This window comes from Gymnoscopelus braueri (genome assembly GCF_963280865.1).
Source record: "Gymnoscopelus braueri genome assembly, chromosome: 23".
Lineage (NCBI taxonomy): Eukaryota > Metazoa > Chordata > Actinopteri > Myctophiformes > Myctophidae > Gymnoscopelus > Gymnoscopelus braueri.
In genome coordinates, this window is record NC_137625.1 from 40,947,470 (window position 1) to 40,964,574 (window position 17,105).

The following is a 17,105-nucleotide window of genomic DNA, read 5'->3' on the forward strand; positions in this document are numbered from 1 at the left end:
AATGTTTTTTTGAAAGTCTAAAGTAATTAAATATGTATGTTATTTGTCGTATCTGCCCTGTGCAACTTTTGGTTACGAAGTCTTAAAGCCAAAAAGAAATGTCATTTTCATTCATAATGTTCCGGTGTTCAACGACAGAAACACAATTAAATCGTTAATCGCAATTATTTGACAGACAATTCATCGTCAAGTAAAATGTCATAATCGTGACCTAACAATCACACACGAAGACACAGAAACTCAGTCCAGCTATTAGAAACAATAATTTTGGTCTGCTTGTGACAGCTCTTGAAACAAGGTCAATAAATGACATAAGAGACCGTAGAAGGGAAGTCAAAGACAAAAAATGCTAGGGTTGGGCGATTAACCGAAAATATATCGAAACCGATATCCAGAACCAGTAACCGACAATCTTGCTCATGTAGGTTAATCCAATAAATCGTAACAGTTTTTTTTTTATATGTAATTTTTTTTTTACACTTGGCTCTTCTATATTTTTATCATCACTGACTTGATCTCGATCACTGCAAAATCCGTCACTTACACAGTCATACCCATAACCCACCTGTACGAGAGCGTGGAAGATTTTGAGGATCTGTTTCTGGATGAGGACAGAGAAAATGGTGGCGTCTGCCAGGAGCTGGGTGATGAGCTGTTGAATGCGAGGCAGGAAGATCTGCATGGCTGCCAGCAGCGGTTCCCTCTCATCTGCCTTCTTATACCTGATGCACGCACACACACACACACACACACACACACACACACACACACACACACACACACACACACACACACACACACACACACACACACACACACACACACACACACACACACACACACACACACACACACACACACACACACACACACACACACACACACACACACACACACACACACAATGAGAACAGCAGATCACACCGCTTGTATGATAAACAAAATGTTACATTTTCATGTCAGGGACAGCCAGTCTACAAACTTGTAGACGGGCTGTTTTCGAAAAGCCGAAGTATATATTAGGGTTAAAGTGGTTAAACTTATTTTTATGCTATATTAATATATTATTTCCCAGCTGAGATCGAGTTAAGATGTCACTCCAACTCAACATTTTAGCGATTTTAATCTAGCACCTATATTTTAGTTTTTTATTATTATTATTTATTATTTTTATTAATAAAGTTGGTTCCTTCCTTTTCTTTTATGTAAAGCGACTTTGGGTACTTAGAAAAGCGCTATATAAATCTGAGCTATTATGATTAATATTATTATTAACTAAACTTGCTGCAGTCCCCCTGGAACCCCCTCAAGGACCCCTGGAGGGTCCACAGACCCCAATTTGAGAACCCCTGGACTACAGTACAAGGGCACAGAATGACTGAATTGCGAGGAAAAGGAAAGTGAAAACGCTAAACACAACTGAAAGAGAAGGAAAACGGTTTCCTAGGAGGTAGCATAAGATGCGATGGAGAGGAACAGAGGAACCTGAACAGAGGACTCACTCGTAGGTCTTGACCAGCTGGTAGAGCGCCAGCAGACTGCCATACCAGCTGCTGCTGTTCTGGGACTGCAGGTACATGCCCAGCTTGTCCACGATGCCCGTCCAGCGGCCGGGGAAGTCGTGCTTTATGATGGCACGCAGACACATCGTCAACTGGGACCTGGGAAGAGAAACACCCGAAAAAATGTCATCGACCTCATCATTGGCCAATTCGCGATCGAGATTTCACGCACCGACTTGATTTTTGTTCCGTTATTTTAGAGCGCTGTGTTACTGACAGTGTAATCTCTCAAGAACAGATTCAGAGCTGCGCAACTGAATCTGTCGGGAGCCCCGTTCAGAACGCGTGAGCGTTGACCTACAAGTGGGCATGCCTTCAGATCAGGAAGCAGGCCGCGCTTTACCCAATCAAATGTAGTGGGCGGGATTTACATCTGTGCGCTCGCTTCCCACTGAAAACAAACCCAAACTAATTTAACAATAGCGTCCTCGGAGCCGACAAAACCACGGAAAGTTAAGTCACATTTTAACTTGTTCTTTCATCATAGAAACAAGTGGGCTTATAACCAAAACGATCCATGTTCTTTGGGAGAAATGGTGTTAGCGTTCCATGGAGAAATATTGTTAGTGGGAATTAAAACATAGAAGTGGAGGGCTGAAGGCGGACCAAAACCCCGGTTTCCAGTCAGCGTCGGTCTATTTAATCACTCCCCCCAGAGTCAAATGCAAAAGTGAAAAACACTGGGGGTGCCGTTTTTCCTTTTTATTTGACGATGGGTTCCCAGATTGCTGACATTGTGATCAGTCATTTATTTCTCTGAGACCTAGTTAGATGCTAGTATCGGACCAGCCAGACACAGTTACAGTACATGCATTACAACAGTAAGATAGACACAGTTGCGTGGATTACAATAGAGTATCGGACAAAGCCACACACAGTTGGGGGCGGCCATAGCTGAATGGGTAGAGAGCCTACCTTGGGAAGCAGAATGTCCCAGGTTCGATTCCTGGCCCTGGCAATATGTTGAGGAGTCACTGATCAAGGCACTTAACCTAGGGTGACCAGACGTCCCGGTTTGTCCGGGATTGTCCCGCTTTCAATCTGGGTGTCCCGAGTCCCGACAAATATCTCTAAAACACTAATATGTCCCGGTTTTCAACATTCACTAAGAAATTGTCCCGGTTTTTGCCAACATTTTTATTATAATAGTTGTTTTCAGTGGTTGCATAGACGTTTATCATGTGCTTTTCATGTAAACATGCTCACCTGACCAATCAGAAAACATGAACAAATGCATTGCGTGTCTGTGGTACTTAGTACCTTATGGATTCTGCCATTTAAAAAAAATTATCAGCAGTAAAACACTTTTTTTTAGGCGAAACGTTAACTAAATAAAGCTTTGACTGGGAGCCCTTGTAAGCCACAGTGACTGTACGTTTATTTTTTAATTGCCTGTGATTTTCATTGGTCCTGCACCTATACCCTCGAGTGGATGATGCGCCAGCTCTGTTTTCTTTTACCTGATGGACTCTGGACACTGGATGATGCCCTCCACGATGTGCTGTCTGATCTGCTGCCGGTCGTTCTCATGGATGTTGAAGGGGAACACCACCTCACCCGGAGACGGCTCTCTGTCCTGCCAGTACTGACTCACCATGTTCTTCAGGTAGATGGCAGCTGTGAACCAACGCATACATGCATGCGCACGCACACACACGCACACACACATATTTTAGGACAGCATTAAAATAGCTGAAAAACAGTTGAAAATAACCAAACAAACAATAGCCGAAAAATGGCAGATCTACAAGTTTTGTTTTTACCTTATAGGTCTACATCAGGCAAATCATTTGCCTTTAAACCAGTGTGCGGATGTTTTAATCTTCTATATGTTTTCTTTAAAACCTTGAAGGGAGTTTACATTGTACTGTAATACTGCTAAATAATACTTGATCAAAACATGCTCTGGAAATGGACGTGGCCCACCCATCTGTTTGTTTTGGAGGGGTGTTGTGGGAAAAAAATAAAAGGTTGAGAACCACTGGGCTAAGAGATCTTCTAGATCACAGACATTACAAGCAACCACAAGTGAGGAATGCTCAGATCAAAGCAACAACATCACTCAAGGCTGCTACCAGCAGTTTCGATTCAAAAAGCCACAGCTCAACAGCAGCACAGTGCAGTGTCTCTGTCTCTCACCTGCCTGGCGAACAGGGAAGTCCACCTGTTCAGACACAATGATCTGCAGCAGCGTGGGGGCAAAGTTGATGATCTTGAAGGACTGAAACAACACGGGAAGCACTTATTGTAACGTAACACACGCATAGTATTCTGTGGTTAGGGCCGTCACGATTATGACATTTTACTAACGATTAATTGTGACTCAAATAATTGCGATGAACGATTTAATTTGTGTTTCTGTCATTGAACATTGGAACATTATGAATAAACATTATATTTCTGTTTGGCTTTTAGAGTTTAGTATACAAAAGTTGCATAGGGCAGATATGACAAATAGCATACATATTTAATCACTTTATACCAGGGGTCGGCAACCTTTTTGGCTGTGCCATGTGCAGCCAAAAAGTGCCACGTCTTTATTTTCTTGATAGTCAGTGTGCCATATCAATATTAAGTTTAATAAAAATATTTCCAGCAGATTTTGATTGTTCACTCCATATACACAACTACCTTTATTTTTGTTTTGTTTTTTTCCCTTTTTCGTCTTCTTTTGAAATATTTTCTTTCACATCAAGACATTGTAATGATCATTAGACAATAACCCACCTATCTCCCAGACTCCTTCCCTATCTTATGCATCAGTCAGAGTTCAGAGTTTGAATGAACGTAGAATTATGTGCAGGAGGTCATTTGCATACAGATGCGAGGGGACTTAACTGAATTGACAACAAAATGTATTTATATATTTTAAATGACATATCCTCTCTCTCACACTCATCCCAGTGTGACAGTGAGTACCCTCCCCTGTGCCATTTTTGTGTAATGTAGTATGAGAATCATTGGTGTAGTTCATGGAGTTTTGATAGATGCTATGAGAGTTAGGGGTGTGCCGATACACTAATTTCACGAAACGATACGATATTGGGCTCACAACTTCGATACGATTTCGATACGATACGCACTTTTTTATTATGAAAACATATATGGGGGAGAAAAAAAGCAAATGCAAACAAATAATTCTGTTTTTGCATTATTCAGACATGCAAACTTGTAGCTTTTCAGCTACAATAGCCGTTTTGAATCCAAATAGGGCAATAGTGTGACACCTGACCCGAAAAAAAACATGTTGTCACCGTTTTCACCTCGGGCTGTTTGCATGCCTGATTATTATTATTGTAAAAAAAAAACGTATCGCGATATATCGCGGGACGATATATCGGCACACCCCTAATGAGAGTTAATTTTATCTGTATTTATGTATGTGTATTATTCGGTAATCTACCACTTGACATGGTTGAGTCCAAACTAATTGCCTCCAGCTGAGTATAAAAGGCTGCCAGCCATAAACACACTCAGTTGGTGGTAGGATGAGAGCTGGACACCACCATGTCACCTGTGTGGAGAGCTTCCTGTGTTCATGTATTGTTTGTATTGTCGATGAACAATCAAAATAAATACACCTTTTTGGTTACACCATATCAAGGCCTCTGTACTAACTCCAACCGCAAGTCGGGCATTCTCACAATAAGGTTGCCTTCCCCTGCGTTATACTTTAAAAAAAAAAAACATTAATAGTGGAAATAGGCAGATCTACAAGAGCAAGTTTTGAGATTTGAGGATCAGCCCAGGTTAGGAGGTTTGGGGATAAAACAAGAGAGGCAAGGTTGAGATGGTACCCTAGGAGAGGGTAACTCCACACAGAGTAGGCCCTTTCGCCAACCCCATCTAGGGTATGGGCACTGATGACGAGGAGGAGAAGACACGCCCCCAGCGCCCACAGTTTCGACCTTCTAGCTGTGAGGCGACAGCGCTACCGACCGAGGGATGGAAAATAATGATCCGCTGTGGCGACCGCAATGGGAATAAGCCGAAAGAAGAAGAAGACAAGCACAAGTTGTGCGCTTGTAGATCGGCTATTGCCACTATTTTTTTTAATGTTTGAAAATATATGAACATTTTTAACATGGAAAAATGATTATGACGATCATGCAAAAAATAATTGCGATTATCTCAAATAATTGTGATTAGGCGATCGATTATGCAATAATTGTGACAGGCCTATCTGTACGTACATCTTCAATTCTTAGCGAGTTATTTTATCAGAGCAACTCTAATATTGGGTAATATTCCCTACATGTCTTCATTTCAGAATAAATAAAAAACCTTTAAAAAAAAGAATATATATATATATATATATATATATATATATATATATATATATATATATATATAAATTTCCTTGACATGTTACATTTTTCAAAGAAAGAAAGAAATGCGGTTGACTTGATAAGAACAAAAAAACTGTGTGAAATGGAAAGTCGAGAACACATTAACATGACAACAGGCATGAACTGATCTCTGTAGGCCTACAGTATGTATGCCAATCTGTCAGCAATGTGATTTGTCAGCAGTGGTGGAAAAAGTACTCACATTTTTTACTTAAGTAAAAGTATAAATACTGCAATGTAGAATTACTCTGTTACAAATATAAGTCCGGAATTCAAAATTTACTTGAGTAAAAGTACAAAAGTATTGCTATCAAAACGTACTTAATGTACCAAAAGTAGTACTCATTATGCAGAATGTCCTGTTTTCAAATGCAACGCATTAAAATCTTGTGGTTAATGTATGTTTTGTAATAATAATCAAAATCTACAAAGTAACTAAGTTGTCAAATAATTATAGTGCAATATTTGCCTCTGAGATGTAGTGGAGTAGAAGTAAAAGTACTCCAGTAAAGTAAAAATTGTAAGTACAGTACTTGAGTAAATGTACTTAGTTACTTTACACCACTGCCTATGTATGCCAATCTGTCAGCGATGGTAAGTGTCAGTCAGCATTCCTATATAAACTGAGTGGCACTGCATTTTAATCACACAGATTCCTCTTGGCTGCATCACTTTGTATTGTATGCTCGCCATTGTCGCCAATATGCAGCTTTGTTCATTTAACTATAAATGTTTAAAGCCTTCATGAAAATTATGCTCTGGTAAAATCCCATATTTAACATTAACACGAACTTGAAAACTTTCAGAGGAGCAATTTGCATGCAAGCAGGCCCGAAAAAAAGAAAACTAGATTAAAATCCCTTTTCCAGAGGTGTAAAGTAACTACCGGTACATACATTTACTCAAGTACTGTACTTAAGTACAATTTTGAGGTATGTTTTTTTTTTTTTTTACTTTTTTGGTGTACTTTTTCTTCTACTCCACTACATCTCAGAGGCAAATTTTATAAATACTCGACAACAAGTATTTGACAGCTTTAGTTACTAGTTACTTTACTATACTAAATACTTCCAAAACGTAAATGGTAAAAAGTCCACGATCATAACACCAGAGGCAGCTCCACTGATCATGTTCAACCCAGATTTGGCACAAACAAGGGAATGAACTCTTTCTCATGCTATACAACAAAAATGTGGAATGCTCTACCCAAAGGAGTAAAGGAGTGTAAAACCCTACTCACTTTCAAAACTGCCCTAAAGAATCACCTTCAGGAGGCTGCAATTCCAAACTGGCCCCTGTCAAAGTCCTAACCTATCCCCCCTCCTCCTCCCCTCCTCCTAAAACTGTCTATTGTACATATTTCTTGTTTTTCATACCAGCAACATGTAAGCTGATTGTATGACGTTCTGCATAGTAGTGTATATTTGTATGTCTTAAATGTCATGATTTGAGTGCACGGGGATCTCATTTTAAATAAGCCAAGTGCTTTTATGAGCGATCCAGTTTAGGGGCCCTTTTATTGTGATTTGAACTTCCATGTACTGTTACCATGTCTTCCTAAATAAAGTATTCAATCAATCAATCAATCACTAGTTAGATTTGAGATAACATACAAACATACAATAATCACTTCAGCTCTATGTACATTTCAGCCATTTGCTCACATTGTGATCTTGTAGATCTGCTATTTTCAAAATATTTTAATACATTTCATACATTTGAAAACTTGTGAAATGGGACATTCTGCATAATGAGTAAATAATAAATAAAAAGTTAATGTAAGTGCTGTGTGACCGTGCCCTAACAAGAGTATTTCTACATTGCTGTAAAGATACTTTTACTTAAGTAAAAAAAAAAGGGAGTACTTTTTCCTCCACTGATTTGTACAACACTGCGAAGGGAGTCAAGGGACTATAATAGGCATTGTTGCAACAAATTGTTGGCTGTCACAAACAAACAAACACAATGGTGTGGTGGTGGTGTTGTTGTCCTAGCCTCGGATCAAGAACTATTGTATTATAGATATATTTAATTGATTTTGACATTTGCATAATATCGTAGAACGAAAATAAAAGTCAGACTCGATAAAATACATGATAGTCTTAATCTTGATACTCAACAATATATATACACACTGGAAACTGAGTGACTTTGTCAATATTTAATGTTAATGTTTTGCAAATGCATGTCTGTCTTGTTTTTTTTTTATTATGTTATGTGTGGATCCCAAGAAGAGATGTGATGCATGTTATGCATCAGCTAATGGTATCCTCAGTGTTTGTATGTTATGGAAAATGTTGCCAAACTACAGCGATTAGCAAAGCAGCATCTTTTTAGCACCGATCTGGAGCCGTCGACGGGCCTGATCTGTATAGTAACCCTACAAATGGAAGCTTTGTAATCTATCTATCCTTAAAAGAAAAAAATATAGGGCCTATCATCATCATCCGTATCATGATCACTCCTCCGGGGGCATCATCTGAGGGAAAATGGGGGGTTGGATTGGATGCTAGAATCTAACCAGAAAACAAACTACTTTTTGTTGTTGTTGTTGTTGCAGAAACCCACCTGATTGAGTTCGGTTTCAGCCGCTATCCTCAGGTTGGGGTCGATCGTGCCCTTCAGTGCCTGTATAATCCTGTTGGGATCCATTGTGATGCTTTCGATTTCCACGATCAGGTTTCTTTCTCCTGTGTTCTCTTCCTTTTCTCACACACACAATCACATACATGTACAGTGTTGCCAGATCTTGCGTGAGAAATGAGCAGCCAGATCTATGAAAACAAGCCCAAAAGAAGCGAATATTATAGGCCACATGACATGAGCACTAAACAACGGCTATTTTCAAAGAAAAATCTTGAAAAAAAAGTTTTGGGGAATATTTTCACATCCCAAAAAAAATCTTGTATGGGGGGTCTCTGGCACAAAATATTTGCAGGAGGTTGAGTCTACAAATAGAAATACGTATTAATTTGGGGGTCCTGACTGCTTGCCATGAAAATGTTTGAGAACCACTGGTTTAAACAACATTTAGGAAACAAGCCCAAATAAGCAACTACACTTTAGAAACAAGCCCAAAAAACAGCAACCCGCAACTACCAATATTTACAAGCAACTTCACAGAAAAACAAGTACAAAGTCGCTTATAATAAGTGGACATGGCAACACTGTACATGTACTGCCTGATTTATGCTTCGCCGCGCGATGGTGGAATCACAGCAGATCTACAAGCCCGCAGCGCAACATTTCTGCGACGTATTGTGGGCTTGTACATAGATATATATAAAGGCTAGATGGCTCAAGGGGACGGCGCAAGCGTAGCTCAACCGCGGCCATCTTGAAACAGTCATTCATAACATTATGTCTATGGTGCATATACTTTGAAATAACCATAGCGTGCTCAATTCTCATCCGATTTTCAAACGGTTTGGTGTGTTGTAAACACCAAAGATGTAGTTATTATACTGCATACTTATAATTGTAATCACGTTTTTTTTTATTTTTTATAATTTTATAATTTTATAATTTTATTACATCTTTGGTGTTTACAACACACCAAACCGTTTGAAAATCGGATGAAAATTGAGCACGCTATGGTTATTTTAAAGTATATGCACCATAGACATAATGTTATGAATGCCTGTTTCAAGATGGCCGCCATGTGGCAACGTCGTACTCCATTGGCCAGCAGCGCGGGTGAGTCATCTAGCCTTTATATATATCTATGGGCTTGTAGGTCTGCTGTTTTTCCGAGGCCCCGCCCCGTTTTACCGGCAACCGGCAGACGACGGACGTAAAGCTAAAGTAAACAGACCAGACTTCACTTTACGGCTTCTCTCGCAACATTTTTTTGGCAAGTGATGCATCACACACAGCGCATATGGTGGATTAACCTTTAACATGATTCCATATCATGGTAATTTTGTGAGATCTATGAGAAACGTGAGAAATGAAAAGTCTAGGATATGCTGAAGGCATCTAGAAGAAATGTCTGTAATGTACATTTTAAGAAAATGTATCTTTTGTACCTTTTCATGTGAATATTTGTATATGTTTCATGGACTGTGGGATGTATAATAACACTTCACTGGGTGTTTCACTTTCATGTTGACTTCTTCTATTGTTGAGACAAACATTGTAAGTGTACAGTATGTATAGCAAAAACTAAATGTTTTGTAGCTAATTTGATATGATACATTGTGACCAGCCGTGGCTACTGTGGGTTAAAAGAGAAACAGTAAAAACATCTGAAATGATTATATATGGAATTATTGTAGACACCACATGTGCCTAGATACACTGGTTTTCAAAGTGGGGGCCTGGACATGAGAGTAAAATGTAAAATAAATTAAATAAAACACGCACGCACGCACGCACGCACACACACACACACACACACACACACACACACACACACACACACACACACACACACACACACACACACACACACACACACACACACACACACACACACACACACACACACAGTGTGTGTGTGTGTTTAGGTGTCCACGATAAAGCCTGTAAAATTAGATTTTACATTGAAATGTCAAATGGTGTAACCGGTTACCCCCTTTGACGCTTAAACTTTATATTAAAAGTTTATGATGCTTATTTAATGATGTTAAGTAAGCAGTTTTAAATCCATAAAACAATTTTGTGATAGTAAAAAATTATATCTGTACAATTAAATGCATAATATTTACATTGTGCGTTCAAAACTCAAACTGAGAAGTCTCTTGGTTAAAAAAGATGATGCTTTTTTTTCTGTGCCTGACTCTAATATTTAACCAATAGACATAAATAGAGTATGGACCACTGTGGTACAGTGGTAAGATGTCTGCCTTGCAGAGCAGAGCTTCTGAGTTCAACATTCAGACTGAGCCTTTTGGTTCAAGAAAGGCAAAAAAAAAAAAATCTAGTTTGTGTCTGTCTGTAATCTTTCACTAAACAGCATAAAATAGAACAATTAAATGGAGTATTTCTTGGTTTCAGATGATCAAAACGATAGCAATTTTAATCCACCAGAACTTTTCTTTGTTTTGTTTTTTATTTTTGTTAAAGGTAGGATGATGTTATTTGGTGAAAACAAAGTTTTTGTTAAAAAGGTTAAAGCACCATATTCTGATAGGTCTTTCTGATAATCATTTCTATAGACCAATTATTTGTTTACCAACATTGAGACTACCGCACAGGTGATTGTTTCATGCAATCAATTCCCGACATTGTTTCGGGGTTCGCTGGTTTCAGTTCATTCAACCTCTTGGCTGTGAGGCGCGTCCTAGCGAGACCTGACAATGGGTTTCATTTGGTGCCGGCCTGCGCGCGCATACTGGTTCTTATCAGTGTGACGTCATCTGTTAAGGGGTCTATGGTGTTTGTTCAGTAACGGGTACTCTCCAGTCTCCACATCTCACATAAACAGAAAATACATTTTCAGGTGGTGCGTTTTTATCATTTTGTCTGCATTTCTTTGTCCTCACTTCCAAATTCACTTGTTTATCCTGGATCCTCTCCTGATTCAGCTGATTGGATAAAATGGTATCGTGGCCTGAATTTTTTTTTTCTGTTTACGAAAGAGCTTTAGGGCGGCCATAGCTGAGTGGTTAGTGAGCCCGCCTAGGGAGCCAGAGGCCCTGGTTGCCCCAGGTACGATTCCAGGCCACGCCAGCATATGTGTCGATGAAATGAAATTTGTCCCTGAGCAAGACTCTTAACCCCTAATTGCTCACAGGCCCTCATTGGAAACAAGAACGCAAGGACTTTCATGAACGTCCTGTTAAGGAATTATCCTTAGCTGGAAAGACAAGTTGACTCCCATAACTGAACAAACACTCATAGACCAATTTAACACTTTAAAAAAATACATTAAAACCATTATGTCTAAAGCTTTCAAATAATTTCTCAATCAGTGCTGTATTATGACTACAGCTCCTCTTTTGATTAGCTTGAACTCAAACCTTCAAGGCCACCCCACTAGACTACTAGTTACGTCTAGTGTTCTTTATCCATTTTCTGATTATATCTCACACGAAAGAGTCTCAGGCACGTTTCCCTCTAAACAGAAGGGCAGTCGTTGTTGCACTCCAAAGTATGTCTGTAAGAGGATGTATGGGCAGTAGGCTACATCATAGATGCAGTCAGAAGTTTAAAACCAAGAGTTAATGCCATCTGGTGGATGTTTTGGGACCATGCAGGTCATGTTATATTTAGTACTTATATTTCATCAGAACTGTGGAATGATCTTCCAATCCTAGAGCATCTCAAACCTTGCCCGTGTTTAAATCATGTTTGAAAACTCACTTGTACTCCTTGGCTTTCGATGATTCAGACTGAGCATTGCGGTTTCCATAGGCAATGCGTTTTTCCCCCGTCATTGTTTTACTCATAGCATTTTATTTGTTTACTGAGTGTACAGCACTCATGCTGTAGTTTTAAATGTGCTCTAAGTAACCCATTTAGACCTATACGTTGTTATACCTTTCAATCCGGGAGCCACATCTGTGTCTCATTAGCTGTTGCTATACATATAGCAACATAATGTTTTATTTTGAGTAAGAATTTGAATTTTCAGAAAACTTAGAAGCAGTTTTTAGAAGTCGGCCTCAGGTCTAAATGGGTTACAGCAAGTCAGTCAAATGCTTGAGCATCTACATCAACTATACTTTTCAAACTCAAAGTCCTAATAACATTAAACCCAATATCTGTCTGTTAGGCTTCAAATAAGCTATCAAGACAGTTTCGATGGGTCCCAGATTGGGCTCGTGAATTTAGCAGAGAAAATAACTTCATGAAAAGGAGCACTACCGGTATCCTTCAAACCACCGATGCTCATGCAAGGGAGTAATATTCAGGAGAAAGGAAAAAATGACCAAAGGGTATTTAAAACATCCAGGTCCAGGCACTGGGGGTAGGTTTGACAAGTAAAAGGCCTTTATTTCCAATGGGCTACAAACATACAAATGTCTGCTTGACAAAGCGCAGAGCTGAACATGTCTATGAAACAAAGACGGGTACATTTCTTGTTTTCATTATGGTGCCGCAAGTGATTTAGGCCTACTGTATATACGTTGTATAAAGTAGTAAGCATAGTAATCATTGATATAGAGTATTCAGTAAACAGTATTCAGCTCAACAGAAAATACATTTATAGGTTAACTTTAATTTAATCCAATCAGGACAGAGAACGCATACAGAATACTAAGATAAACAATTAAATGGACAAAATTGGAACAATATAAAATTCAAGCTTGGGTTCCCTCTCCCGATAATGTATTCTGTATTTATTAAAGAGCTGGAAAGATGGGGAGACACCCGTTACTGAACACTATAGCAGTGGTTCTTAAAGTGGGGTCTATGGGACCCTCAGGATTGCTTGAGGTGGTTCTAAAGGGACCCTTACAGGTCTGCAAACCTGAGTTATGGGGGTCCTAGAAATAAATTAAAAATAATAATTTGAGAACCACCGCTATGGCAAATAGTACCATCAGAAAATAGAGCTTTAACTATTAAAGCTTTAAAAACCAGAGGGAAAAAATCCCCACAACAATAAGAACAGTCAAAGAACGGTTTACTAACAGTTTTCCCCCCCATCTTAGGGAAGACTCTTGGGGAAGACGACATTCCCACTTGAGGCACAAGGGATCAGTTTTTTCCGAGCACTCATGTCCAGATACTTTTCTATGAGGACTTCCACTGGCACCTTGTCTGTCACATGCCCCTGCCTGGAGAGAGCAAAGACGCAAACACATACATAAAACATGAAGGGGGGAGAGTAAAGATTTGCCCATGTTAGCCCAGTTTGTAACTAGGCTGGTCATCGATGTACATGGACACATTATCTATCAAGATTCCAATTTTGGTATATCTGTTCTGTGCAGCATATCTTAACTTTCTCATCTCAAAATTGAAAGTCCCAGAAACAGGCCTTTCAGTGTTGGTGATCAAATACATTTGCGGTGTACAGCCTTCAATGTTCGTTATCAAATACGTTACAGCCTGGAGAGACTTCCTAACTAAAAATAGTTAGGCAAAACAATATTTCATATTGATATTGTTTGTGAGACATCATATGCACATTGTGAAGACGCGCAATATAGTCAGTCACATATTTTAAAGAGGGAGGGGCCAATGTAGTTCAACAAATCTGCTTGGCATGAGCTTGGGAAGGGTAGCCCCATGTCTTAAGGAGGAGCCAAGACACATTGACAAAATAATTTAAATAGGGGAAGAAAACACATGAACGGCTGGCACATATTAGTCTGTAGAGATTCATCTAATTGAAAACATCGCAGTATATTCAGGCCTCGTGTTGGTACTTCCCTTAATATGGTACACACTCAAAACATGCACACCTTTTCAGCAGAAGGATAAAATCTTCCACTTCAATTGTTTTCCTCCCGGCATGATTGGCATAGGTCTCCACGTCTTCCACCATCCGGTCAAAGAACTTCTCCATTCTATTAAACCAATAGGGAAAACAGAACATTTGAACACCTGCAATTTACAGTTTGGAACCCTCCTACACTGTGCCATGGGCTGGGAGGAGCAGATATCATTAATCCAGGAAGCTTCCACCTCCATTTATCAGTTCTATTAGAATGAATACATCAAACACTAACTGAAAATAATGGTAAGACTCATATTACCCTTGAAAAGTTGACAAAACAAAATGTATGCTGTAAACGGCTGACTATGCATCTTTTTATAGTTACCATACCTTGACAACTGCAAGAAAAATGAGCCACTGAGCCAACTAGCTGCCAAATATAGTACAATTCTTTCACCACTTCGAACTTAACCAATCTCGTTTGAACCAATCTGAAGCCACTGACATATGACCTGGCAATTGGCCATTGTCTCCTGTTAATCTACTCTAGCAGAAATGATGCTGCTGGTCACATTAATTCATTTCACAAGTTTAATTCATTTCACAAGTTTGTATTCTGACACTTTAAGGACCGACTTGATTAATTTCTAGTTACTTACGTTTCTTTAAGGACGGGGTACACATCCGGGGAAACCTTGGTCTTAGCAAAGTGTTTGAAGTTGCCCATGCAGTAACTTTTGGTGAAAATGGAGGGGGGCTCCTTTTTCTTTTGTCCAGCTGTCTTCCCAGTACGCTTCTTTGGTTTAACTGAAGCTGCGTCTTCAACACTGGAGGAACAAAGTACATTTAAATAATAAACATATCACTTATAGCACACATAAAGCTGCATTATCATATTAAAGCTACACCCAAAAAAGTAATTTTGAGTGCAGTTAGAAGTTGTCTTGCAGTGGAAAGCATGGGTATGTTCTTCATACACCACATACTTTCAAGCCTTGTGACTATCAAAAAGCTCACACAATGCAGCTTTAACGCATGTGATTATGACAATGACATGCATGGTCTGCTGCAACAGTGAGTTCAACTTGCCTGGGTTGAATGTTTTTAAGCACAGGTGAGGACTGTGGTTTAGTGACCACACCCTTCCTTATGGCTCGAATGAATGCAGGGGTCTTCATGGAGAGCTCTAAGGTCATTAGAAAACAAGTCAATGAAATAACATTCTATTATATTCAAATAATATTCCTACGCACAAAACCGTAAGAAAACACAAAAAGACCTTCAGCCTCATCATTTTCTTCATCCTCCCACTCTTCCTGGTCTGCAGGATCCTCAGCAATCTGTGCAGAAGTTCCACTGACATGGTCTGTCAGGAGGGGACCACTGTGCCTCTCACTCGGACCTTCATCTGCAGATGCGTTACCCGTCCACTCTACACGTGAAGAAATGCATCCTTTTACTTGATATATCAAAGCTTAAAGGGTAAGACCACTTTGGTAGAGGTTTGGGTTGTGTAGTTACCTTGCCATGATGTAACTCCAAAGGTGGACAAGAAATGAAAAATAATTGCTCCATTAATTAGAAATTGATAATTAAAAATATGCTCCCCATTGACTTACATTGTACACTGAAACAGCTCTCAAAGTCACTCTTTTAGCCCATAAACGAACACAAACTAAGCTGATTCAGACAATATAGAACATCACCAAACCCAGTACTGTTTATTTTTTTAATAAAAATGTCAACTTCCTGATGATTTTACTATTTGAAGATCCGGATCCGGATCCGCCGATCCAGTCCAGGTTTTCTTTCTAATAAAAATAGCTAAATCAACAGTAAGTTAACATTTTTATTTTAAAAAAAAACAGTACTGGGTTTGGTGATGTTCTATATTGTCTGAATCAACTTTGTTTACATTCGTTTACGTGCTAAAAGAGTGACTTTGAGAGCTGTTTTACTGTACAATGTAAGTCAATGGGGAGCATATTTTGAATTATCAATTTCTAATCAATGCAGCAATTATTTTGTATTTCTTGACCACCTTTGGAGTTACATCATGGCGAGGTAACTACACAACCCAAACCTCTACCAAAGTGGTCTTGCCCTTTAAGTTGCCTTGCATGCCTTAGCGTAATTTGTTGTCTGTGTGATTTGTTCGAATTTTCACAGGTGGTAGTGCGCATCATGCCAGTAATTTACTACAAATGAATAAAACTAACAAATGACATACAGTGGCATCACATATCCATAATGTGAGAGAGTGAAACCTTTTTTACATGCTCACCAGCCTCTGTGGCCTTAGGTACTGCCCCCATACTCCTGTAGTCCCTTCTGCCATCCACTGCCATCTTTTCGCAGATAAGTGAGGCTGGGACCGAGGCTAGCAGACGACGGACGTAAAGCTAAAGTAAACAGATCAGACTTCCCTTTACGGCTTCTCTCGCTCTTCTTCATGTCCAGTCCATCATTCATAGTTTATCTCTCTCTCTCTCTCTCTGGTGTAAAGTAACTAAGTACATTTACTCAAGTACTGTACTTAAGTACAATTTTTAGGTATTTTTACTTTACTGTACTATTTCCAGTACTTTTACGCCACTAAATCTCAGAGGCAAATATTGTACTTTTACTCCACTACAATTATTTGAAAACTGTATTTACTAGTTACTTTATAGATTTTGATTATTACAAAACATACATTACCCACTTCAGCCCTATTTATATTTCGGCCATTTGAAAATAGCCGATCTACAAGCTCACAATGCGTCACGATTGTGAAGCATTGTGAGCTTGTAGATCTGCTATTTTCAAAAGATTTGTACAAATTTTTTTAGACATTTGAAAACTTGCGAAATTCTACATAAT

General features: G+C 39.1%; 2 protein-coding genes and 1 long non-coding RNA gene across 7 annotated transcripts in view; all 3 read right to left on the reverse strand.

The window, feature by feature from the left end:
- ipo8 (importin 8) overlaps window positions 1-8,614 on the reverse strand; it is a gene marked incomplete at its 3' end in the record, with an annotated part of 35,696 nt that extends 27,082 nt beyond the window's left edge. For all 5 annotated transcript variants that reach the window (XM_080421672.1, XM_080421669.1, XM_080421671.1 and 2 more), the window contains exons 1-5: window positions 8,480-8,614; window positions 3,702-3,783; window positions 3,023-3,179; window positions 1,503-1,661; window positions 566-722 (exon numbers count right to left, since the gene is read on the reverse strand). In XM_080421672.1, the coding sequence (XP_080277798.1) occupies window positions 566-722; window positions 1,503-1,661; window positions 3,023-3,179; window positions 3,702-3,783; window positions 8,480-8,563 (639 nt within the window). In that variant the 5' untranslated portion in view covers window positions 8,564-8,614. The remainder of the gene's footprint in view (window positions 1-565; window positions 723-1,502; window positions 1,662-3,022; window positions 3,180-3,701; window positions 3,784-8,479) is intronic.
- A 4,229-nt stretch (window positions 8,615-12,843) lies between these two features.
- Window positions 12,844-15,068, reverse strand: LOC308079745 (centromere protein T-like). The gene is made up of 3 exons (XM_080421334.1): window positions 14,903-15,068; window positions 14,269-14,373; window positions 12,844-13,638 (listed from the first exon to the last, which is right to left on the reverse strand). Exons 1-3 carry the CDS (start codon window positions 14,968-14,970, stop codon window positions 13,509-13,511), a joined length of 303 nt encoding a protein of 100 aa, XP_080277460.1. The 5' UTR covers window positions 14,971-15,068; the 3' UTR covers window positions 12,844-13,508.
- Window positions 15,069-15,332: 264 nt separating this feature from the next.
- Window positions 15,333-16,579, reverse strand: LOC308079285. The gene is made up of 3 exons (XR_013932584.1): window positions 16,528-16,579; window positions 15,523-15,675; window positions 15,333-15,429 (listed from the first exon to the last, which is right to left on the reverse strand). It is a non-coding gene; the product is annotated as an uncharacterized lncRNA (long non-coding RNA).
- Between the last annotated feature and the right edge of the window lie 526 nt (window positions 16,580-17,105).

What these genes read in the sequence shown, in the direction of transcription:
- LOC308079745 (XM_080421334.1), bottom strand. Translation starts at nt 14,970, where the DNA reads ATGGGCAACTTCAAACACTTTGCTAAGACCAAGGTTTCCCCGGATGTG. An exon ending in TACCCCGTCCTTAAAGAAAC is followed by an intron (nt 14,374 to 14,902) that starts GTAAGTAACTAG and finishes TTGGTTTAATAG; the next exon opens with AATGGAGAAGTTCTTTGACC. An exon ending in TTTATCCTTCTGCTGAAAAG is followed by an intron (nt 13,639 to 14,268) that starts GTGTGCATGTTT and finishes TGCTCTCTCCAG; the next exon opens with GCAGGGGCATGTGACAGACA.